The sequence below is a fragment of the Lontra canadensis genome, unplaced genomic scaffold (assembly GCF_010015895.1).
Source record: "Lontra canadensis isolate GAN:19392208 unplaced genomic scaffold, GSC_riverotter_1.0 scaffold7, whole genome shotgun sequence".
Classification (NCBI taxonomy): Eukaryota; Metazoa; Chordata; class Mammalia; order Carnivora; family Mustelidae; genus Lontra; species Lontra canadensis.
Genome location: NW_022631001.1, coordinates 26780058 through 26797471, shown reverse-complemented (window position 1 = coordinate 26797471; position 17414 = coordinate 26780058). Strand labels below are relative to the sequence as shown.

Below are 17414 nucleotides of genomic sequence, written 5' to 3'. Positions count from 1 at the left end.
TCTGGCTCCTCCCACTCCTTAGGACAGGTCACCAGCCCCAGGGTTTTCCAGTACACTCCGACGTTAGCCTTGGGTTCGAAACCCGGCCTCACCATCAACGGTGGCCTTGCGTCAGTCACCCCTCTCTGCACTTCAGATTCTTTACCCGAGAAGCGGAGCTAATAAATACTGCCCCGAGAATGCTCGGTGCACACAGTAACTATTCGATAAAGGGGCGGTAGTATTCTTTTGAAAGGCGGCAGGATGACAAAGCAGAGGGGGCTCACACTGAAGACCAGCGGGGGAGGCGAATGTGGGGGGACGGGAGGACAGACTGACGCAAGCCAGAGGCCCAGCGGGCTTGACAGGGCGGGAAGCCGCGGCGGGTCGGGCGGGAAGCGGTAGAGGTGGGCGGGCGTTGCCAAATGCAAGGGCGTTAGCAGCCCGCGACCCCTTTACCTGCTCCCCACTAACCTGCTGCCCCCTCCCCGGCCTCTCACCTCGCTTGATCACATGCATCGCTGCTAGCGGCTGAGGCGCTGAAGGATTCGAGACCGGGCTGCAATTTGGAGGCGCCGGCGGGATGGAGAAGGTGGTAGAGTGCGAAGGGTCGGGTTCCTGGGGGCGCTCAGGTGCAAGGACTGGATTTGGGAGCCAGAGAACACTTTCCTCCACGGAGCGGAGGCGCGACAATCCGAATCCCCTTCCCGCTCCCGCCACCCGAGACGCAAAATTGGCGCGACGGAGCTCGAATGACGCTTACTCGACGCTGCCAGCGTCCCGGCTCGTGGGCAGGGCCAGCGCAGCCCCAAACGGGCCTCACCCGATAGCCGCCATGTTGAGTATGGGCAGGGCCCTGGAAACTGCGCCTTTTCCATGGCCACATTGGGTGTGGGCAGGGCCCTGGAAACTGCGCCTTTTCCATGGCCACATTGGGTGTGGGCAAGCCCGGCGAGAAGGCGGTTCTCCTGCCGCCATGTTGATAGTGGGCAAAGCCAACTCTGGGCTGGAACCCCGCGCTGCGCGCACAGCCCGCCAAGCCTGGGCCCGCCCCTCTCCTTGGCGCGCCTCGGCCTTAGTCAAGATGGTTCAGGTATTTTTGAAATAAAAACCCAACCATTCAAAACCCTTTCTTGCCTTGACGACTGTTAGAATATAATAACCCGACTGCTATCCGATGTGAGCTGCAGCCTGTGATCCATAGCTGGAGGCAGCCGGGAGCCCCACGCTCCTACATCGGAGGAAATCTGGCGCTCGGTCCTTGGAAGAAAGTCCGGCGAGCCCGTGTTTGATTTTATCCTGATGGAGTGGGAGCTCTGGAGGAGTTTTGAGCAGACCAGGGCAGAGCCATGGCCCATTTGCTTTTATAATTGTCCAGTGGGTGGTGGCACATACCGTGGAGGCAGAATGGACAGTGCTTGGTGATTGAATGAGGGGAGTGAGAATAGGTAAGAGACGTAATACACAAGAGTGATGTAGAAGCTTGTGATCTGGACGACACAAACTGATTATCATGAAAGGTCATGTGGCAACCCTTTATAAGAACTTTCATCGGTTCCTCACTACCCTCTAGATGTACCCCAAGCTCCCTGTGAAGTAATTCTAAAAGTCATAGGTGATAGGCAAAGCCATAGGATAGATAGGGTAAGTATGGCCCAAAGATGGGGTTGTCAGATTTGGCAAACAAAAATCATGTGTTCCAAATGTTGCAGGGACATGATTGCACTAAAAAAGTTTTTATCAGAAATTCAAGTTTAACCAAGCAGGCATCCTGTATTTCAACTGGGACATCTGGTATTCCAACTGGCAGCCCTCTCTGGAGACCTTCTGGGTATGTGTATGAGAGTTTCAGTTTTCCCTGTCCAAAGGGAAATATTCCCTTCTTCATCCTGTCTCCAATGCCACAAAGAACACAATGAGAGTCAAAGCCAGCAGAGGTTAAAATCTCCTACATGCTTTATTGGACTTCAAAGAGTCTTATGAAATAACACAGAAAAACCATGTGAGGGTGTCCAGGGGGTACAAGGCAGTCTGCAGCCTAGCACCCTCCCAAGACCAGCCCCAGGTGCCTGCACCCCAGGCCCAAAATAGGATCCCAGAGTAAAGGCATGGGAAGGAGTGGGGCAAAAGGAAAATACCTTTACAGCCATAGCAAAAACAGGTAAGGGAGAGAGTTGCCTAGAGGGTGGGAAGGGTGTGGGGGAAGAGGTCACACAGCTGCCTTCAGCTACACTATCTTCTTCAGCCACCCCCTTCCCTAAACCAGCTGTGTCCTTTTTGAGCCTCTGGCCCAAGCTATGCAGTAACATGAAAATGGGGTCTGACAAGGGGAGTATGTGGTGCAGGCACTTGGGAAATTCAGGAGATTTTCTTTTTTCAATTTAAAAATGATTTTTTGGTTCAAATGCAACAATATCCTGCCCAACAGCTCCAGCGCCCCCTTAGAGCCCTGTATCATGGCTGAGGCTCCCATGGCCAGGGAAGCCATTTGTCCTGAGCTCCAGGAGTACTGATGCTTAGAGAGCATTTGGGCAGCACCTCTTATAGTCAAACCCTCCTAAAGTGTGGGGGAGCAGGGCTAAGAAAGAGGCGGGTGTAGGTGGGAGAAGAGAGAAAGGGTGACTGCCCTGTGGCCCACACATCTGGCTTCTACTCATCCCACAACTAAGAGAGGAGTCTCTCCCAACCCACCCCCTAGCCTAGCCTCTCTTCAAAGTTCTCTAGTAGCTTGTTCTCTAGGAATGTGTTCCACTCCCCCACAAACCCCTAGAGGCTCAAGCAAGCTCCAGGCCAAGTTTCCTTCTGGCCCACCACACTCCCAAAGAACAGACCTCAAATATTAGGCCCTAGGCCCCAGTCTGAGGCAAACAGAACCATCGTGGGTGGGGTGGAACATGTCTGAGGCACAGATGTCGGAAGTTACTCCTCCTATCTTCCCCCCCAGGCTGCTAGGGGAAGTTGGGGAGTGGTGGGAGGGAGGAGCCTGAAAGCAGGAAACAGAGAAACAAGAAACCAAACTTCAAAACTGGGACAGCAGAGACAGAAGCTGGACCCCAGAGGTGGAGGTGAGGGCTGAGGGGACAGCAACTAAGACATGCACTGAAGTAGAGAGGGAGTGGCAGCAGCAGCCCATGGTTGGGAGAAAGGCAGGGCAGGCAGGCCATGGTGGTCAGTTAATAAATAATGTTGAAGGACCCAAGGATGAGGGGAGCAGGTATGTACAGTGGCCAGGTCCCTGGGCCAGCCCCTCCCGTGCCCCGCTCTAGGGGCCAGGTATCTTGGAAGTGGAGGAAGGGGGGCAGAAGACCAGGGAAGGACATTGTCCCACCACTGCCACTCTCATCCTGCCTACTTCTTAAGAGGTTTCTTAAAGATTTTGAGGGGAAACTTCTTCCGGCCTGGGCTGGCATCTGTCTCCTCGCCAATGGAGCCATTATCCTCCTCAGCCACAGCCTTCTTGCCAGCTAGATGGGGAATGCGTGTATTTCTGCTAGCCTGCAGGGCTCGGCTGTCCCCAACTGGAGATGGCGTGTCTGGGTCTGGGGAACTGGAGCTGTGAGAACGGGAAGAATCCAAAGGTGGAGAGCCACCAGGTGGGGCGGAGGGGCTCAGCTCCATCAGGCTGTGGGCCTTGTCCAGCCCATGGTTCAGCGCCAGGAGTGCCTTCTTGGCCAGGGCAGGGCTGTCAGGCAGTTTCTCCACCAAAGACCCGGGGTGGACCCCCTCAATCAGCCGGTGGCTGCCATTGGAAGTCATGGCACCGAGGGCCTCATCTGCAGCACGGACCATCGGAGGAGGCTTGGGGGCCACACGCTGGCGGTCACTCGTGTGGAGGGAGGACTCCGAATCGGAAAGGGTCAAATCCCTGCAAGACGGGGCAGAAAGGAAGAAAGGGATACATAACAGGAGAGGGGGGTGGAAGAAAGGTGAAGAAGAGAGAGGAACAGCATGAGAAGACAAGGAGGGGTTGGAAATGGATATAGAAATAGGGGTAGGGGCGAGAAAAGAGGATGAACAGGCAGGGAGGCAAGAGAGAAGGATGAAAAACGAAAGTTGAGTATGCCATAAGTACAGGGCAAGAGATAGGCAGGAATAGGGAATGGGGACAGGTTGGGGAAGAGACAGAGAGAGGAGGGTAAAATCAGGGAGAAAGAAAGGCAAAAGGAGGAACAGAAAGAAATAAGAAGGGCCAAGAGGATTAAAGAAAGAAAGAAAGAAAGAAAGAAAGAAAGAAAGAAAGAAAGAAAGAAAGAAAGAAAGAAAAGTGATAGAGAAAGAAGAGACAAACAAGAAGCAAAACCAAAAGTCATTACACCATCATTTGTCTGGCAAAGGGCTTTCTAATGACGGGCCCCCACCCTGCTGAGTGGCCAGGCCCTAAACTGGTGCAACCATACGCTTGAATCCCCCCTCAATAAAATCTCTGCCTTCCCATAGCCAGCTGGATTTCTTAGGACTCAACCCTAAACCAACACAGAACCCACACATTACCCTGAATCACCATTCCCCATGCCTTTCTCCCTGAATGACTCCTGTCACACCCCGGGACACATCCAGACTGGGCCAGGCAGCAAGGAACAGGGAGCATGCAGTAAGTGGGCCTGACCCAGGCTGGGGAGGAGAAGGTTAGAACAGCCTTGCAAATAATCCCTTATGCACCCCAAAAGGCCAGGCTGCTGCCTCTTTCAACCCCCTCACAGGACTCAGAAAAGTGTTTCAGAGTTCAAACCAAAGTCTGCTGGCAGTTGGAAAGGGGGGTCTTTTTCGGAGCTCTGTGAAAGGGAGAGTGTAGGCAGGTGCAGAAAGGACAGGACGCTGGTCTCTAAGTGGCACCAGAAGTCATAATTTCCATCTCTGCTTGAGGCTTGTCGTGTGACCTAGGACAAGTCATCTAACCTTGCTTGGTCCTCAATTTTGGCCAAATGAAGAAATTACCAATTCAATTACCTTGCAAGGCTGTTTGGAGGATCTGATATGTTGGCAAATCACTTGGAAATGTAGACAGTTTGGGGGAAGGAAGATGATGAGGCCAGTCAAGCTGGAAGACCCATACATGGGCCAATCTTAAGAGACTTCTTTGCAAGGCTGAATCATGGGGACGTAGCACTGCACACTGGACATGCACACACAGAGGTTAGTCCAGAAAGCTGAGGCCCTCTAAGGGGCTGGCTATTCCTAAGAAGGCCCATGAACCAATTCCAGATGCCTCCTCTCCTGCCTCTACAGACAAAAGGGTAAATACAGGTGTCCCCTGCCAGTCTGTTAACTCTCCCTCTACTTTCCCAGAGGAGAACCCATGGTAGGGGTAGAGGAGAAGGCTAAGGGAAACACTTAAACACCCAAGTCAGGAAGCAAAGGGGGAAAAATCAGGAGTAGGAGGGGAGAGCACCATAGGACCTGGAAAGGAGGAGGCTGTGGGTCAAAAATTAGGGAGGGCACCAGGGCCCAAAAATAAGCAAAAGCAGAAGGTTGACTTATAGCTCCTGAGGTTTATTTCTCTGTAGGAAGCAATTAACTGAGTAGCTACCCTGTGGGCCAGTATCTTCCTGGAGACAAGGAGCAGCAGAGAATAATCCCAGCTCCAGCTCCACCCTACAGGTACTGTTTCAACCACATCCTCTACTGTTTATTCATGTTCAGTTTCATATTTGGTTTCGTATATCTGATACTGTCCTCGCTTCTGTCTAAATGTGCCCTCATTTCCCTAAGTTCCAAGATGATCCACTCCATATCCTGCCTTTTCCACATACATATGGACCACAGAGCAAGGCGCTGAGACAGTTCTGGGGAGCAACCTCACTGGGAAAAGGGGCCCTCTATCCTGATGAGGTGAGGCTCCCGGGAGCTTACTTTTCTAATGCCAAGGGAGAGCGGTCAGTGGGTTGGGGCCCTCCCAGACTCACTCCTCGTACCCCACAGCCCCATTTGGCCATGATTCCCATCCCTCTGTGCCTTGTCATCAGTTAAAAGCTGAGACTTTCCAGAGCCAGAAAAGAGCCTGAGGAAGCTCCGGCAGATGCAGGAGGTCAAAGGCCTGCTGAGGCAAGCTCACTTTCCCTCCCTGAATCTTTGAGACACTCAGGCCAGGGGTGTCCCTCCCCACAGGCTGGGCTGCCTTGGGCTTCCATACCAAGCTACTAACCTTACTAGAGAGCCTGTTTGTCTTTAGAGATGGTCCTCTGGTGCATGGTGCAAAAGAAAATTAAGTAGTGAACAGGCCAGGTGGGTGCAGGTACCTCCCCGCCCTCCCTCCCCACTGCCCTCAGCTTGGGCCTTTGGAGCACGGGATTCACAGCATTCGCTAGTGCCCTGAACCCCAATCCAGTCTTCTCCACCTCTATGGGGAGGGGCAGTCTCCCTGCCTAAGCTTCTGGATGGCAATGAGGATGAGAATGAAAATGAGCCACTGCGCTGGGTGAAAGTGCTAGCAAAGGCAGGCCCTTTGTGAAAGACAAAGGAAATGCCCTCAAGGGTAACTATCCAGAAGGAGCAGAGCAAGAGGGCCTGGCACCCAGAATGAAGCACCACCAGAAACCCACAAATCCACGGCAGTCAGCAGGCTGCAGCCCCAAGGCCAGGGCTGGGCCAGGCCACAACTTCCGAGAAGAAAGGTCCCTCTAGAGGAGAGGGACTTTCTAAGGCTCCCCTAAGCTTGTTCCAAGCAAGGTCAAGGCTCTCTCATCTCTGACCCTAGCCTATCTCCTGAGGTACTAGCGGGGAAAGGCCCAGCCCCTGCTAGACCAGGCTATGGGAGAAAGCCTCTCATCAGTTCTTCCACAGTTCGCTTACTGAGACCTCTGGGAAGCACAGAAGTACCCAAAGAGTGTTCGAGACTGGAAAGTCAAGCTCTACATTGTGTTCTGTTCCAAATGAGCTGTGGGACGAGGGGAAAATTACTTGACCCTTCAGAACATTAAAGTGGGGGCACCTGGGTGGCTCAGTTGGTTAAGCGACTGCCTTTGGCTCAGGTCAAGATCCTGGAGTCCCAGGATCGAGTCCCAAATTGGGCTCCTTGCTCAATGGGGAGCCTGCTTCTCCCTTTGACCATGTCCCCCCACCCCCCGCTCTTGTGCTCTCTCTTTCAAATATACAAAATCTTAAAAAAAAAAAAAAAGAAAAGAAACTGAAAGTGAGTACTTTAAGCTCATCCCACCTATAAACTTTTCTTGCTCAAAACCCTGAACCTCTTCAGTTCCCTAATTCCATGAAGGGTCCCAAATCCATTCAGTCACCCAAGCCAGAAACCCAAGTGTCCTCCTAGGTTCCTCCCTCTCCTCCACCCCTCCTAGACACCTGCCAAATTAATCCTCTCCTTTACACCCCTAGACCTCACTACCTCCCCTACTGGTCTACCCCAGTGACTTTCCAGTTTCTGTACTCTCCCCTTCTCTTCTTCATACAGGCCCCTATCTCCAAAATGCAAATCTGATTCTCTTCCTTTTAGAAATCCTTTTGCAGTCCTCCATCTCTTAAATGGTAATGGCCCAAACTGCCCCCCTCAGAGCCTTTCCTCCTCCTAGCCTCATCTGCCACCCCTTCCCACCAACACACATCCAAGGTCCTAACCACAAATACATCCTATTCTCTTGCACCTCCACACCTCTGTATGTCAGGCTTCCTCTGCCTAGACTACACTTTCTTCCTCTCCTGCACACAGGGTGTTGGCACAAATGTCATCTCTTCCATGAAACATTCTACCCTTTGCACACTGCTAGTCACTCCCTCCTCAACACCCCCGTAGCACTTCTCAAATTGTTCCCTAATTATCTGTGTACCTCTCCTGGATGGCTGGGATTGTATCTTATCACATATGAACCCCATGTCCCGCAGAGCCTGGCCCAGAACGGGTATTCATAAATGTTCCATCAAAGGAGCAAAGGAAGCAAGGCCTCCACTGAAACAGCGGATGTGAAGGTGTATGGTTTAGGCCCAAGTGTGAGAGGACCATGAGGGAGGGGCGCTGTCCTCATTTTTAGAGTCAGCAAACCCCACAGAGAGAAGAGCACAAAGTTGTGGGAAGTGAGGCTGACATTAAGAAGGAGCCCCGGGGCCGGGAGAGGACAGGATGAGGAGAAGATGCCCCACAGCACACTCCCCCACCCCCAACAGCTGAGCAAGCAGCAGCCAGCAGGCAGAGGCCAAGGTAAAGGCAGCAGAAAGGGAAGGAAGGGAGGAAAGAAAGAGAAGAGAGACAGCCAATACCCCAAGCTCTCTGAGTGCCCAGGCATCACAGCGCTGCTGTCAGAAGGGGGTGGGTCAGGGTGGGGCTCCATCTGGAGGAAATAGGAAGTGCTGTGATGGTAATAAACAGGGTGGACATGGACGGTGGTGATGGAGGTGGTGGAGGAGGTGGTGGTGGTGGTGGTGGTGGTGGCAGAGGAGCAGGAAGAAGAAGCAGAGGCAGATGGAGAGCTGGTCCCGTGGCCTTCAGAACTGAAAGACTGTCCAGATGAAAGGCTGCGCATTCGCCGCAGAGAGACCCGGCTTGTCAAGAAGTGGCCGGCCTCGCCCTCTACCAACCTCTGAGATCCCAGGCCATGCTGCGGCTCCGTCAGGCGCTGCCGGACACTGCACTGCAGGGTAGGAGCTGCAAAGAGAGGAAGGAAGGGGTGAGGAAGGGCCAGCCTCCTTTGGGCTGGCAGGCAAGCAGGTTTGCCCCTAGAGAGATGCTTGCTGCGGGCCATTCTGGGCCCTCGGTGCCCATCTGGAGAATGGGGCACCGCCTCCCAAAGACCTCCCACCAGGGGTCCTGAAAGGAAGGGGAGATTAATGATGAGGTGCCCAGGGCAGTTTTAGTGGCAGCTACAATGGAGGGAGACCGAGGGCCACCGTAACTAGAAAGGAGAGGCAGGGGGTGAGTGGGAGGACACAGGCAGGGCAGGTTGGGACAGGGGTGTGGGGCAAGGTCCGGGAGAGCACTAAGAACCAGCCTTTCTAGAAAGCCAACCTCAGGAAATAATTCTCAAATGCGGACAAGGATTTATACATGAACACGCTCATCACATATGAATTAATAAGCATATGAAAGTACACATAAAGTTGGAACAAGGGGAAAAGGATGGTATATCTGATTGCTGACAAACTATAACTATTAAAAATGCTGCTTAAGATTTTAAAAACATACAAAAATACCTATTAAAATGCTCAGGGGAAACAAAAGGATACAAAATTAGACATAAAAGAAACACCTCGAATTATGGAACACAAAAGACTAGAGTCTGAAATGGGGCCTTTCCACTTGTAGCCATGACTCTGTGCAACTTACTTCCCGATTTTAGGTCCTGATTTATAAAATCCTGCAGTGTTGTTGTGAGGCTTCAAGAGAGTGCATTTAAAGTACCTGGCATAGTTCATGGCGCTCAATAAATAGCAGTGGTCATTATCACCTCGACCACATAAAAATCATTTAAAATTCCACAGACTTCAGAAGACTGTAAGAGAAGATGCTAAAATAGGGTGGGGCTATGGGTGCCATTTTTTTATGCTCATATTTACACTTTCCACTTTCCAAATTTCTTCTAATAAGCATGCAGGCAATAAAGACCCAGCTCTTGGAGCAATGCTACAAATCAGGCTCTTGGCAGATGACGGCCACCATGCCCAGTGAATGGGATATATGGGCACTGGGTAACTTGGGAAAGTACTAGAGCATCCCCCCTGGGCTCATGTCCAGCTCCAGCTGAAAGCAGAGTTTCTACCTTTGTTTTTTTCTCCTTTACCCTGAGAGATGGGCCACCCTGATTTCTCCCTAAAGATGGGAGAAAGAGCCAGGTGACAAGGGTGCCAGAAGCCACAGAGAGGCCATAAGGGAGAGAACACGATTCCATGGTGATGGAGGGCTAGGGAGACAAGGCTTCTATGGCTGGTGGCTTTGAAGGCATGAAAGGGAGGAGGAAGAGGAAGAAGCAGCATGGAATGAGAAGAGGAAAAGGGGGAAAGAGGAAAAGAGAGAAATATGAAAAAGAGAAAAGAGGAGAAGGATCTTTCCTTCTCTCTTTCCATCCCAGCCCAGCTAGAAGAAGGGCTACCAGGACTTCTGTCTAGCTGAGCTGAAAAGAGAAGCCCAAGGCTTCCATCACCATGTGTGCTCTCCCTCTGGTCCTCAGCTGAGCAGGCTGATCCTTCTCACCCCCCCGAACCTCTCCCAGCAGTTAGTAGGGGCAGTGCTGAGGGAATACAGGGAACAGGCAGGGGAGTGAGGCAGGCAGGGGAAGGGGCTCATAGGGTAGGAGTGTTGGTTTAGTCCCAAAAGTCGGAAAAACAAAGGCCCCAAAGGGGCTCCTCAAACCCGGGTATTTCCAGAGGGACTGATCATCCGAGCCGCCGGATGTTGAGCAGAGAGAGCGGTCACTGAACCTACGCCCCATCAGCCAGGCAGCATCTAGGGTCCAACAGCCAGGCCAAAAGGAGAAGAGAATCTAATTTACAGAGGGCTTCAGCCCACCCTTCAATGGGATCAGGGGAGGGCCAGGGGCAAGGAGTGGATGGCTCAGAGCTAATGAAGTTCCCTCCCACTCCATGGAACAGCGTTTAGGATCAAGACCAGCCTGCCAGTGATCCCAGCCTTGCTGGGTCTTTGACTAAAGCCCTGATAGGATATCACATCGCTGTGACAACACAGTCTGGCCACAGGCAACCTATTGCTGAACAAATTTACGAACAAATCCTGTCTGGAGCTGGAATCCAGCCTGATGAAAGAGTCTGGCTTTCTGAGGCTGAGCCCCTAAGCCAACCCCATGGTATATGGGCCCAGGACCACAGCTTTTCCTTAAAATCGCCCCTGGTCCAAAGAAAATTTCAACCGGGCCACTCAGAGGTCAGCCCCTCATTTGCAGAAGTTTTCCCACACAGAGTTATCTCTTTGACTTTGCTCTACTCAGCTCTCACCACTGGAGGGGAGAAGAGGGGGAGGGAAGGCCCAGGAAAGGGTGCGGAGGTCCAAGAACTCAGGTGGAAAGCCAGACATGCTTGTGCAGGAGATCCCTCCGGGACAAGAACGTCTTTCTGGCTTGGAGGATTTAGGGCTATGTCTCTTTAAGGGAGGGCTGCTTCATGGGGCCTCACACAAAAAGGCAGAGAGATAAAAGATATCATCCCACTCGTCCCCTTTAGCAATTAAGAATAAAGAATATAAAAATGAAAACACAAAAGCACTCGGAAGGCAAAAATAAATACCATTTTTGTATTATGAAACACCAAAGGAGACTGTTTTTATGAAGGCACATGGGGAAGAGAGAGGAGGATAAAGGGATTTGGAAAACACAGAGTGAAGGAGACACGCTGAACACATGGCCCCCGAGGGGCAGACAGAACATACAGTGAGGGAAACCCACCAAGAGCACCACTATGGAGGGCCAGCCGACGTGAGCAGGGCGTCGGAACCACGCCCGGCACTGACCACTGACTGTGCCCCCTCGGTGTCTGCCCCAGAAGCTGTTTCAGCCCTATAGCCAACAGTTCTCAGTCCCTGCCTCAGAGGCCCGTTCCCTCCCCCACAGCCAGGAGGTCACCTACACTGCATGGACAAGGGTGACACAATCTCCTCATCCATGTCATCCACGTCATCCGTCATGATGAAGTGGGCCGGGTTGGGGCGTGAGCTGCCCATCCAGCTGGGGTCTATGTTGAGAGCAGCCACCAGGGAGTGGATGCCGGGGTTGTTGACAATCTGGAAGCCACAGAGGATCTCAATCTGCTGCCAGCGGTGCAGGCGCTCCCGCAGTGCTGCTGTCACCTCGCTCAGAGCTTGCCTGGAGCATGGGGAGACAAGTGAAGCCATGGGCACCTGGGGGCCCCAGCAGAAATGAGTCCTCACAGAGGAGCAAGCGGGGTGGGGGTGGGGGTGCAGGTCAGAACCACAGTTAAGTCAGACACAGAAGGGCAAGGTGGGAGCCAGGTAAAGGCCAGGGCGGGAGACCAGCGCTGCCCCTCGACCAGAGAAGAAGTATAGCTGGGGTGGGGACTTTGCCCTCCCCCAGCTCCAAGGCTGGGCGGAGGCCACCAGAGCCAGGCAGCAGGTGCTACTCACTTGGCAGTCAGAATTTTGTGATCCACATCGTCCAGAGAAGAGCTGTGGGCCACGTGGAAGGTGCCGAAGAGTGTGTTTCTCTTCTTTTTTATCTTCTCAGCCTGCAAAGATGAGGTCCTCAGCTTAAACAGAGCAGGGATTAGAGACTGGAAATGAGATGTGCCTTTCTATGGTGGGGTCCCCCTGCTCCTCCTAGCACAGCTTAGGCTGCACGAGAGAAAGGAAGAGAAGAAGGAAAAGGAAGGCAAGGGAAGGGCAAAGAGTGAGGAAGGAAGAATATGGAGGCAATGAGAGAAGCAGGAAGACCCCCGACCCCAGGAGTACTCTGGCCCATGACAAGCCGGGGCTGACAGAGCCTTCCCTCTACCTGCTCCACCAGCTTCCTCTTTCCAGAAGGCAGGTGGGAGCACACCCATACCCTCATTCCCTCCTCCAGAAACTTGAGAACATCATCAGGAACTATATATCAGGAAAAGAAAAAGAACCCAGCACCAGGATACCTCCTGGTTCCACAGGAGGGATGCAGAGAGGAGGAAGGGCAGGGGAAGGGAGCAGGTCAGGAGCGCAGAGGACAGCAGGAGGGCGCATCTCACCCCCTCCTTGGCCACGAGCAGTTGCTTCTCCGCGTTTTGCTTCTTGATGTTATAGTACTGCACCTCCACCTCATGGGTCAGCTGCAGCCACTTCTGAAGAGCCTCTGGAGCATACCATGAGCTGTGTGATTCCAGTTCCTTCTCAGCTTTCCTCAGGGCCTCCCGGACCTGTGCAGCCAAGAGGTGCGACCCATTTACTGCCGCCAAGACCCCCTCCAGTCTTCTGTCTGATACCACTGAGTTCAGAGTTCTCACCTGCTAGCTCACGGGAGCTTTCAAGCCTCTCAGGAGGCTTATATTTTATATACTACAAGGACACAAGCTCAGGGGACAGTCACCTACTCAAGGTCACCAGATCTCAAATTGAGATTTTTCTGTTGCCTGGACTAGAGCGCTGTTTGCCCACACAATGAGCTGTCCCTCCCGGGGCACAGCCAAACTCAGCAATCCTCCCTGCTCTCTTGAGGCACAGGTCAGCTTAGTGAATCATCTTCTTTCTGGGAGTTGGGGTCTGTGTTTAGACCTCATGACAACACAATGTAGCAGAAAAAGCACTCGACCGGGAATCTGGAAATCTGGTTCTGGTCCCTGGTCTGTCACTCAACTGGTCCTGCAGATCTCAATTCTGTGTGAGGAAGGACTTTTTCCCTTGAAAATCCAAACCATAAGTGTAGGGTGATCTCAGGAGGAGGTATGCAAACAGCTCAGGTCAGAGAGACCTTAAAAATGATTGCTACTCCCCGGGCACCTGGGTGGCTCAGTGGATTAAAGCCTCTGCCTTCGGCTCAGGTCAGGGTCCTGGGATCGAGCCCTGAATCTGGCTCTCTGCTCAGCAGGGAGTCTGCTTCTCCCTCTCTCTCTGCCTGCCTCTCTGCCTACTTGTGATCTCTGTCAAATAAATAAATAAAATGTTAAAAAAAAAATGATTGCTACTCTAGAAGGGGGTTGGCCAGAATGCTCTCCAAGTCTCCTATAGCCCAGAGGCTTGGTCTATGATTCTCCCATTGAGCAGGACTGGTAGCCTTTGAAGGGCACCCTCTACAAAGTGAGTAGACAACAATCACACTTACTTTTAACTTGGATGTTGCCAAAGGAGGCCTAGACATGAAAGAACCAATGTGTAAGCAGAAATCTCACTGACTTCTCAAGCAAGGAGCAGACAACAAAGCAGACGGCAGGCGAGAATTCTAACCACTGAACCACCAATGCCTGATAAAGCAGACGGTCACAAAGCACTGAACCTGGAAGGTCTGAGATTACTCAGACATTATCTACACTGGATTCCTTGCTATCTTCCCCAGGCTATAGTATACACTGAACTTTAGCTGGTCAGAATCCCAGAGAAAAGGGATTGAGAACAGACTTATTATGCCCAACTTCAGCCAATGGGGCAAGTACCCCAAGGCAGGCCTGAGGTTCTCTCCATGGCCTACAATAGACTGGGAGGCCTCAGCTAAAGAGAACACCTTTATTCCTTAGACAGCCAATGAGAAGACCAATCTTCACAGGGTTTTTGTTCCTTGAAAAAGAAACTATACACAACCTACTCCTGTCTTTGTAGATTTAAAATGAAGAACAGATGGGTGCCTGGGTGGCTCAGGTCAGGATCCCGGAGACCTGGGATCGAGTCCCGCATTGGGCTCCCAGCTTCACAGAGAGTCCGCTTCTCCCTCTGACCTTCTCCCGCCTCACGCTCTCTCTCACTGCTTCTCTCTCTCTCTCTAATAAATGAATAAAATTAAAAATAAAATAAAATAAAATGAAGAACAGATACCTCAGAGTCTAATATACCAAGTCTGAAAATGTGTGACCCAGTTCCACCTTGAAAGGAGTGAAAGGAATGGGAAAAGCTAAAGGGAGAACAGGAAGAGAAGAGGAAAAAGAGCAAATAGACGAAGTGTGACAGTCAGGAAAGGCTGGCCTAACAGGCTCAAAACTACTTAATGAGAGAAATACAAAACAGGGAAATGGAAATGGGGGTGGGGGGGTTAGGAGACAGAGACAGACACATCTTGCCACACACAAGGAATAAATGCCCGAAGGAGAGAAGAGCTGTGGCAAGTCAAGAGTATTCTTTTGTTCTGTGGCTGTGGTTCTCAACCTGTCACAAACCAGAATCATGTGGGGAACTTTAAAAATACTGAAATCTGGACCCACACCCAATTTCACTGATCTGGGGGTGCTGGTCTGGGTATCAAAAATTTTGAATGCTCTCACAGTGTTCTTATATGCAGCAAAGCTAATAACCACTGGCCATGTGCTTTACAGGGTTACACCGGGCTCCCACTTCCCCATAGGATGCAGTAGGTCATGACAGAAGAACAATTCTGATCCAACGCAAAATCTGGGGAAAGCTAAGTTTACAAAAATTATGAAATTCTCGAATGACAAATTATTATAATTATGAAAAATTTTCAAAGACATCAGAGGGCTACAGAAGCAATAAGACTAGGTCTATGGTTCTCAAAGTAGGATCCAGGGATCTTTGAGCACATCCTTTCAGAGCATCTGTAAGACCAAACTATTTTTATAATAATACTAAGACATTATTTACCTACCTTTTTCTCTCCCTTTCTCTCACAATGACTATGGATTTCTCCAGAGGTTACATGAGTAATATCAAAACAGATTGACTAGAGATACTAATGTAAGAATCCAGTAGTCCATTAAGCCACACATTAAAAATAGTTGCAAAATTGTTAAAAAAAAAAATTCTTAATTTTTTATTTTGAAAAATGCAGGAATTTTTCAAAAATGTTATTTGTGTTAATATATAAGGAGTTTAATATACTTATTTTAAATGAATTAGTATTTTTTTAAAGATTTTATTTATTTATTTGACAGAGAGAGGAGACACAGCCAGAGAGGGAACACAAGCAGGGGTAGTGGAAGAGGGAGAAGCAGGCTTCCTGCTGAGCAGGGAGCCCAATGTGGGACTCAATCCCAGGACCCTGGGATCATGACCTGAGCCAAAGGCAGAGACGCTTAACAACTGAGCCACCCGGGCATTCCAGAATTAGTTTTTTGTTTTTTTTTTTTTTTTTTAAGATTATTTGTAATCTCTATACCCAACGTGGAACTCAAACTCATGACCTTGAGATCAAGAGCTGCAAGCTCTTCTGACTGAGTCAGCCAGGCACTCCCAAATTAGTAAATATTTTTTTTTAATTTTCTCAGTTCTAACTAGGTAAATAGCAACATATTTCCCCTTTAAAAATGTTTAAAAATAATTTTTAAGAGTAAAAGGGTCCTGAGACCAAAAAGTTTGAGAACCACTGGACTAAATGAACTAAAAATCCAGAGAGGGAGAAAAAGCCTTTCTAAGGCAAGTTCACAGCTGTCAGCCATTTTCTTCCTTGGAGGCTTTTGATAGTTCTGGGTGAGAGCTGATAACTGGGCTTGGCCCAGGCAGTGGGACTCCACCAGGGCCCAGAGAAACCAGCCTAGCTTTTGTTGGTAGTATGGTACTGATATGACAGATTGGAAATGGAGATATCCCAAACATACATGCCATTTTCTTCAATGAACATTTACTGAGCTCTAGGCTGTGCAGAAGAACACATAGCTAGGCCAAAGGACAGACTAAAATCTCCCATAATTTCAAAATACTTGGGAAACAAAATATTGCAGGAAGGAAGGGACCTGCCTCAAACACACTGCTAGTCCTCCCCTCAAGAGAGCTTCAAAATTGTGAAGCTGTGACGAGCAGGAGGCCGATGAGATAAATTAAAATCCTCCCAGTGACAGACATGAATCTCTCATGGGTTCAGGAGAAAGAAATCCACCAGCTCTCAAGAAAAAGGAAGGGATATGGCTGAGAAACTGGGACAAATGAGTGCTAGACCAAGTCCTACTAAAACTACAACCCAGTTCCAAAACGGCTCAATTTCAGATTGGCCGGAGGTGATGAGATGCTCACACTATGTACGTAACAGAGGAAAGGGGGTAGGAGGTGTCCCTATTTGATGGAGGACAAAATCATCTGGGGCCTCTGTTATTGTTTTATACACACTGTCCGGCATTTAATGAAAATAAATTGCTAAACATGAGAAAAGGCAGGAAAATATAACCAATAATTAAGAGGAAAAATAGGCAGTCTCATAAGTGATCTAAATGTGAGAGTTACCACAAAAGGACTTTAAAATAACTATGAAATCTTCAAGAAAATATAGAAAAGATGGACGCAATAGTTGAAAAGACAGAAATTCTGGGCAGGAAACTGAAATCTATAAGAGAGTAAATTGAGCATTCTAGATCTGAAAACTACAGTATCTGGGAGTAGGATCCCACCGAATGATGGGTTAAACACCACAATGTTCAAGCAGAATATAGGATTGGGGAATCAAAGATAAATCAATAGAAAATAACCAAACCAAAGCACAGAGAGAGAGAGAGAGAGAGCGCAAAGACACAACTAAGTAAGCATAAGAGACAAGTGGAGTCCAATGAAAAGGTCTCGCATGAAGACTGGATCCCCAGAAGGAGAGGAGGAAATGGAACAGAAGCACTAGGCAAACGCCAAAGAGCAGGTGCACCCGGCGGCTGTCGGGCAAAATACTCTGTATGTGTCCATAAGGGCATGATGATGATAATCATGTTTAAGTGTCTTACACCCGTACAGCCTACATCCAAAAATAATATTTTGGGCCGCTTATTATGGACAGCGGTGCTTTACGATCTCTAACTTTGATTATAAATGTGTCTATTACCCTTTTAGTTTCTTCAACTTTTGCTTTAGATATATTTTAACTATATTGTTAGATGTATGCAAATCGAGTGCTATTATATGTTATTATTGGATTCACACATTTATG

General features: G+C 50.0%; 2 protein-coding genes across 7 annotated transcripts in view; both read right to left on the bottom strand.

The window, feature by feature from the left end:
- Nucleotides 1-811, bottom strand: part of RRM1 (ribonucleotide reductase catalytic subunit M1) — a 37605-nt gene extending 36794 nt beyond the window's left edge. Inside the window, exon 1 of the mRNA XM_032853263.1 lies at nucleotides 480-811. Coding sequence (XP_032709154.1) covers nucleotides 480-498 — 19 coding nt within the window. The 5' untranslated portion in view covers nucleotides 499-811. The remainder of the gene's footprint in view (nucleotides 1-479) is intronic.
- A 1106-nt stretch (nucleotides 812-1917) lies between these two features.
- The window catches only part of STIM1 (stromal interaction molecule 1), a 185198-nt gene continuing 169701 nt past the window's right edge, over nucleotides 1918-17414 (bottom strand). For 2 of the 6 annotated variants that reach the window (XM_032853258.1, XM_032853260.1), the window contains 6 exons: nucleotides 12601-12768; nucleotides 12008-12108; nucleotides 11494-11729; nucleotides 10268-10360; nucleotides 8500-8566; nucleotides 1918-3844 (listed from right to left, as the gene is read on the bottom strand). In XM_032853258.1, the coding sequence (XP_032709149.1) occupies nucleotides 3328-3844; nucleotides 8500-8566; nucleotides 10268-10360; nucleotides 11494-11729; nucleotides 12008-12108; nucleotides 12601-12768 (1182 nt within the window). In that variant the 3' untranslated portion in view covers nucleotides 1918-3327. Of the gene's footprint in view, nucleotides 3845-6121; nucleotides 6159-8181; nucleotides 8567-10267; nucleotides 10361-11493; nucleotides 11730-12007; nucleotides 12109-12600; nucleotides 12769-17414 lie in introns of all 6 variants that reach the window. The other 4 variants (XM_032853259.1, XM_032853261.1, XM_032853262.1 and 1 more) reach the window with 3 other exon arrangements.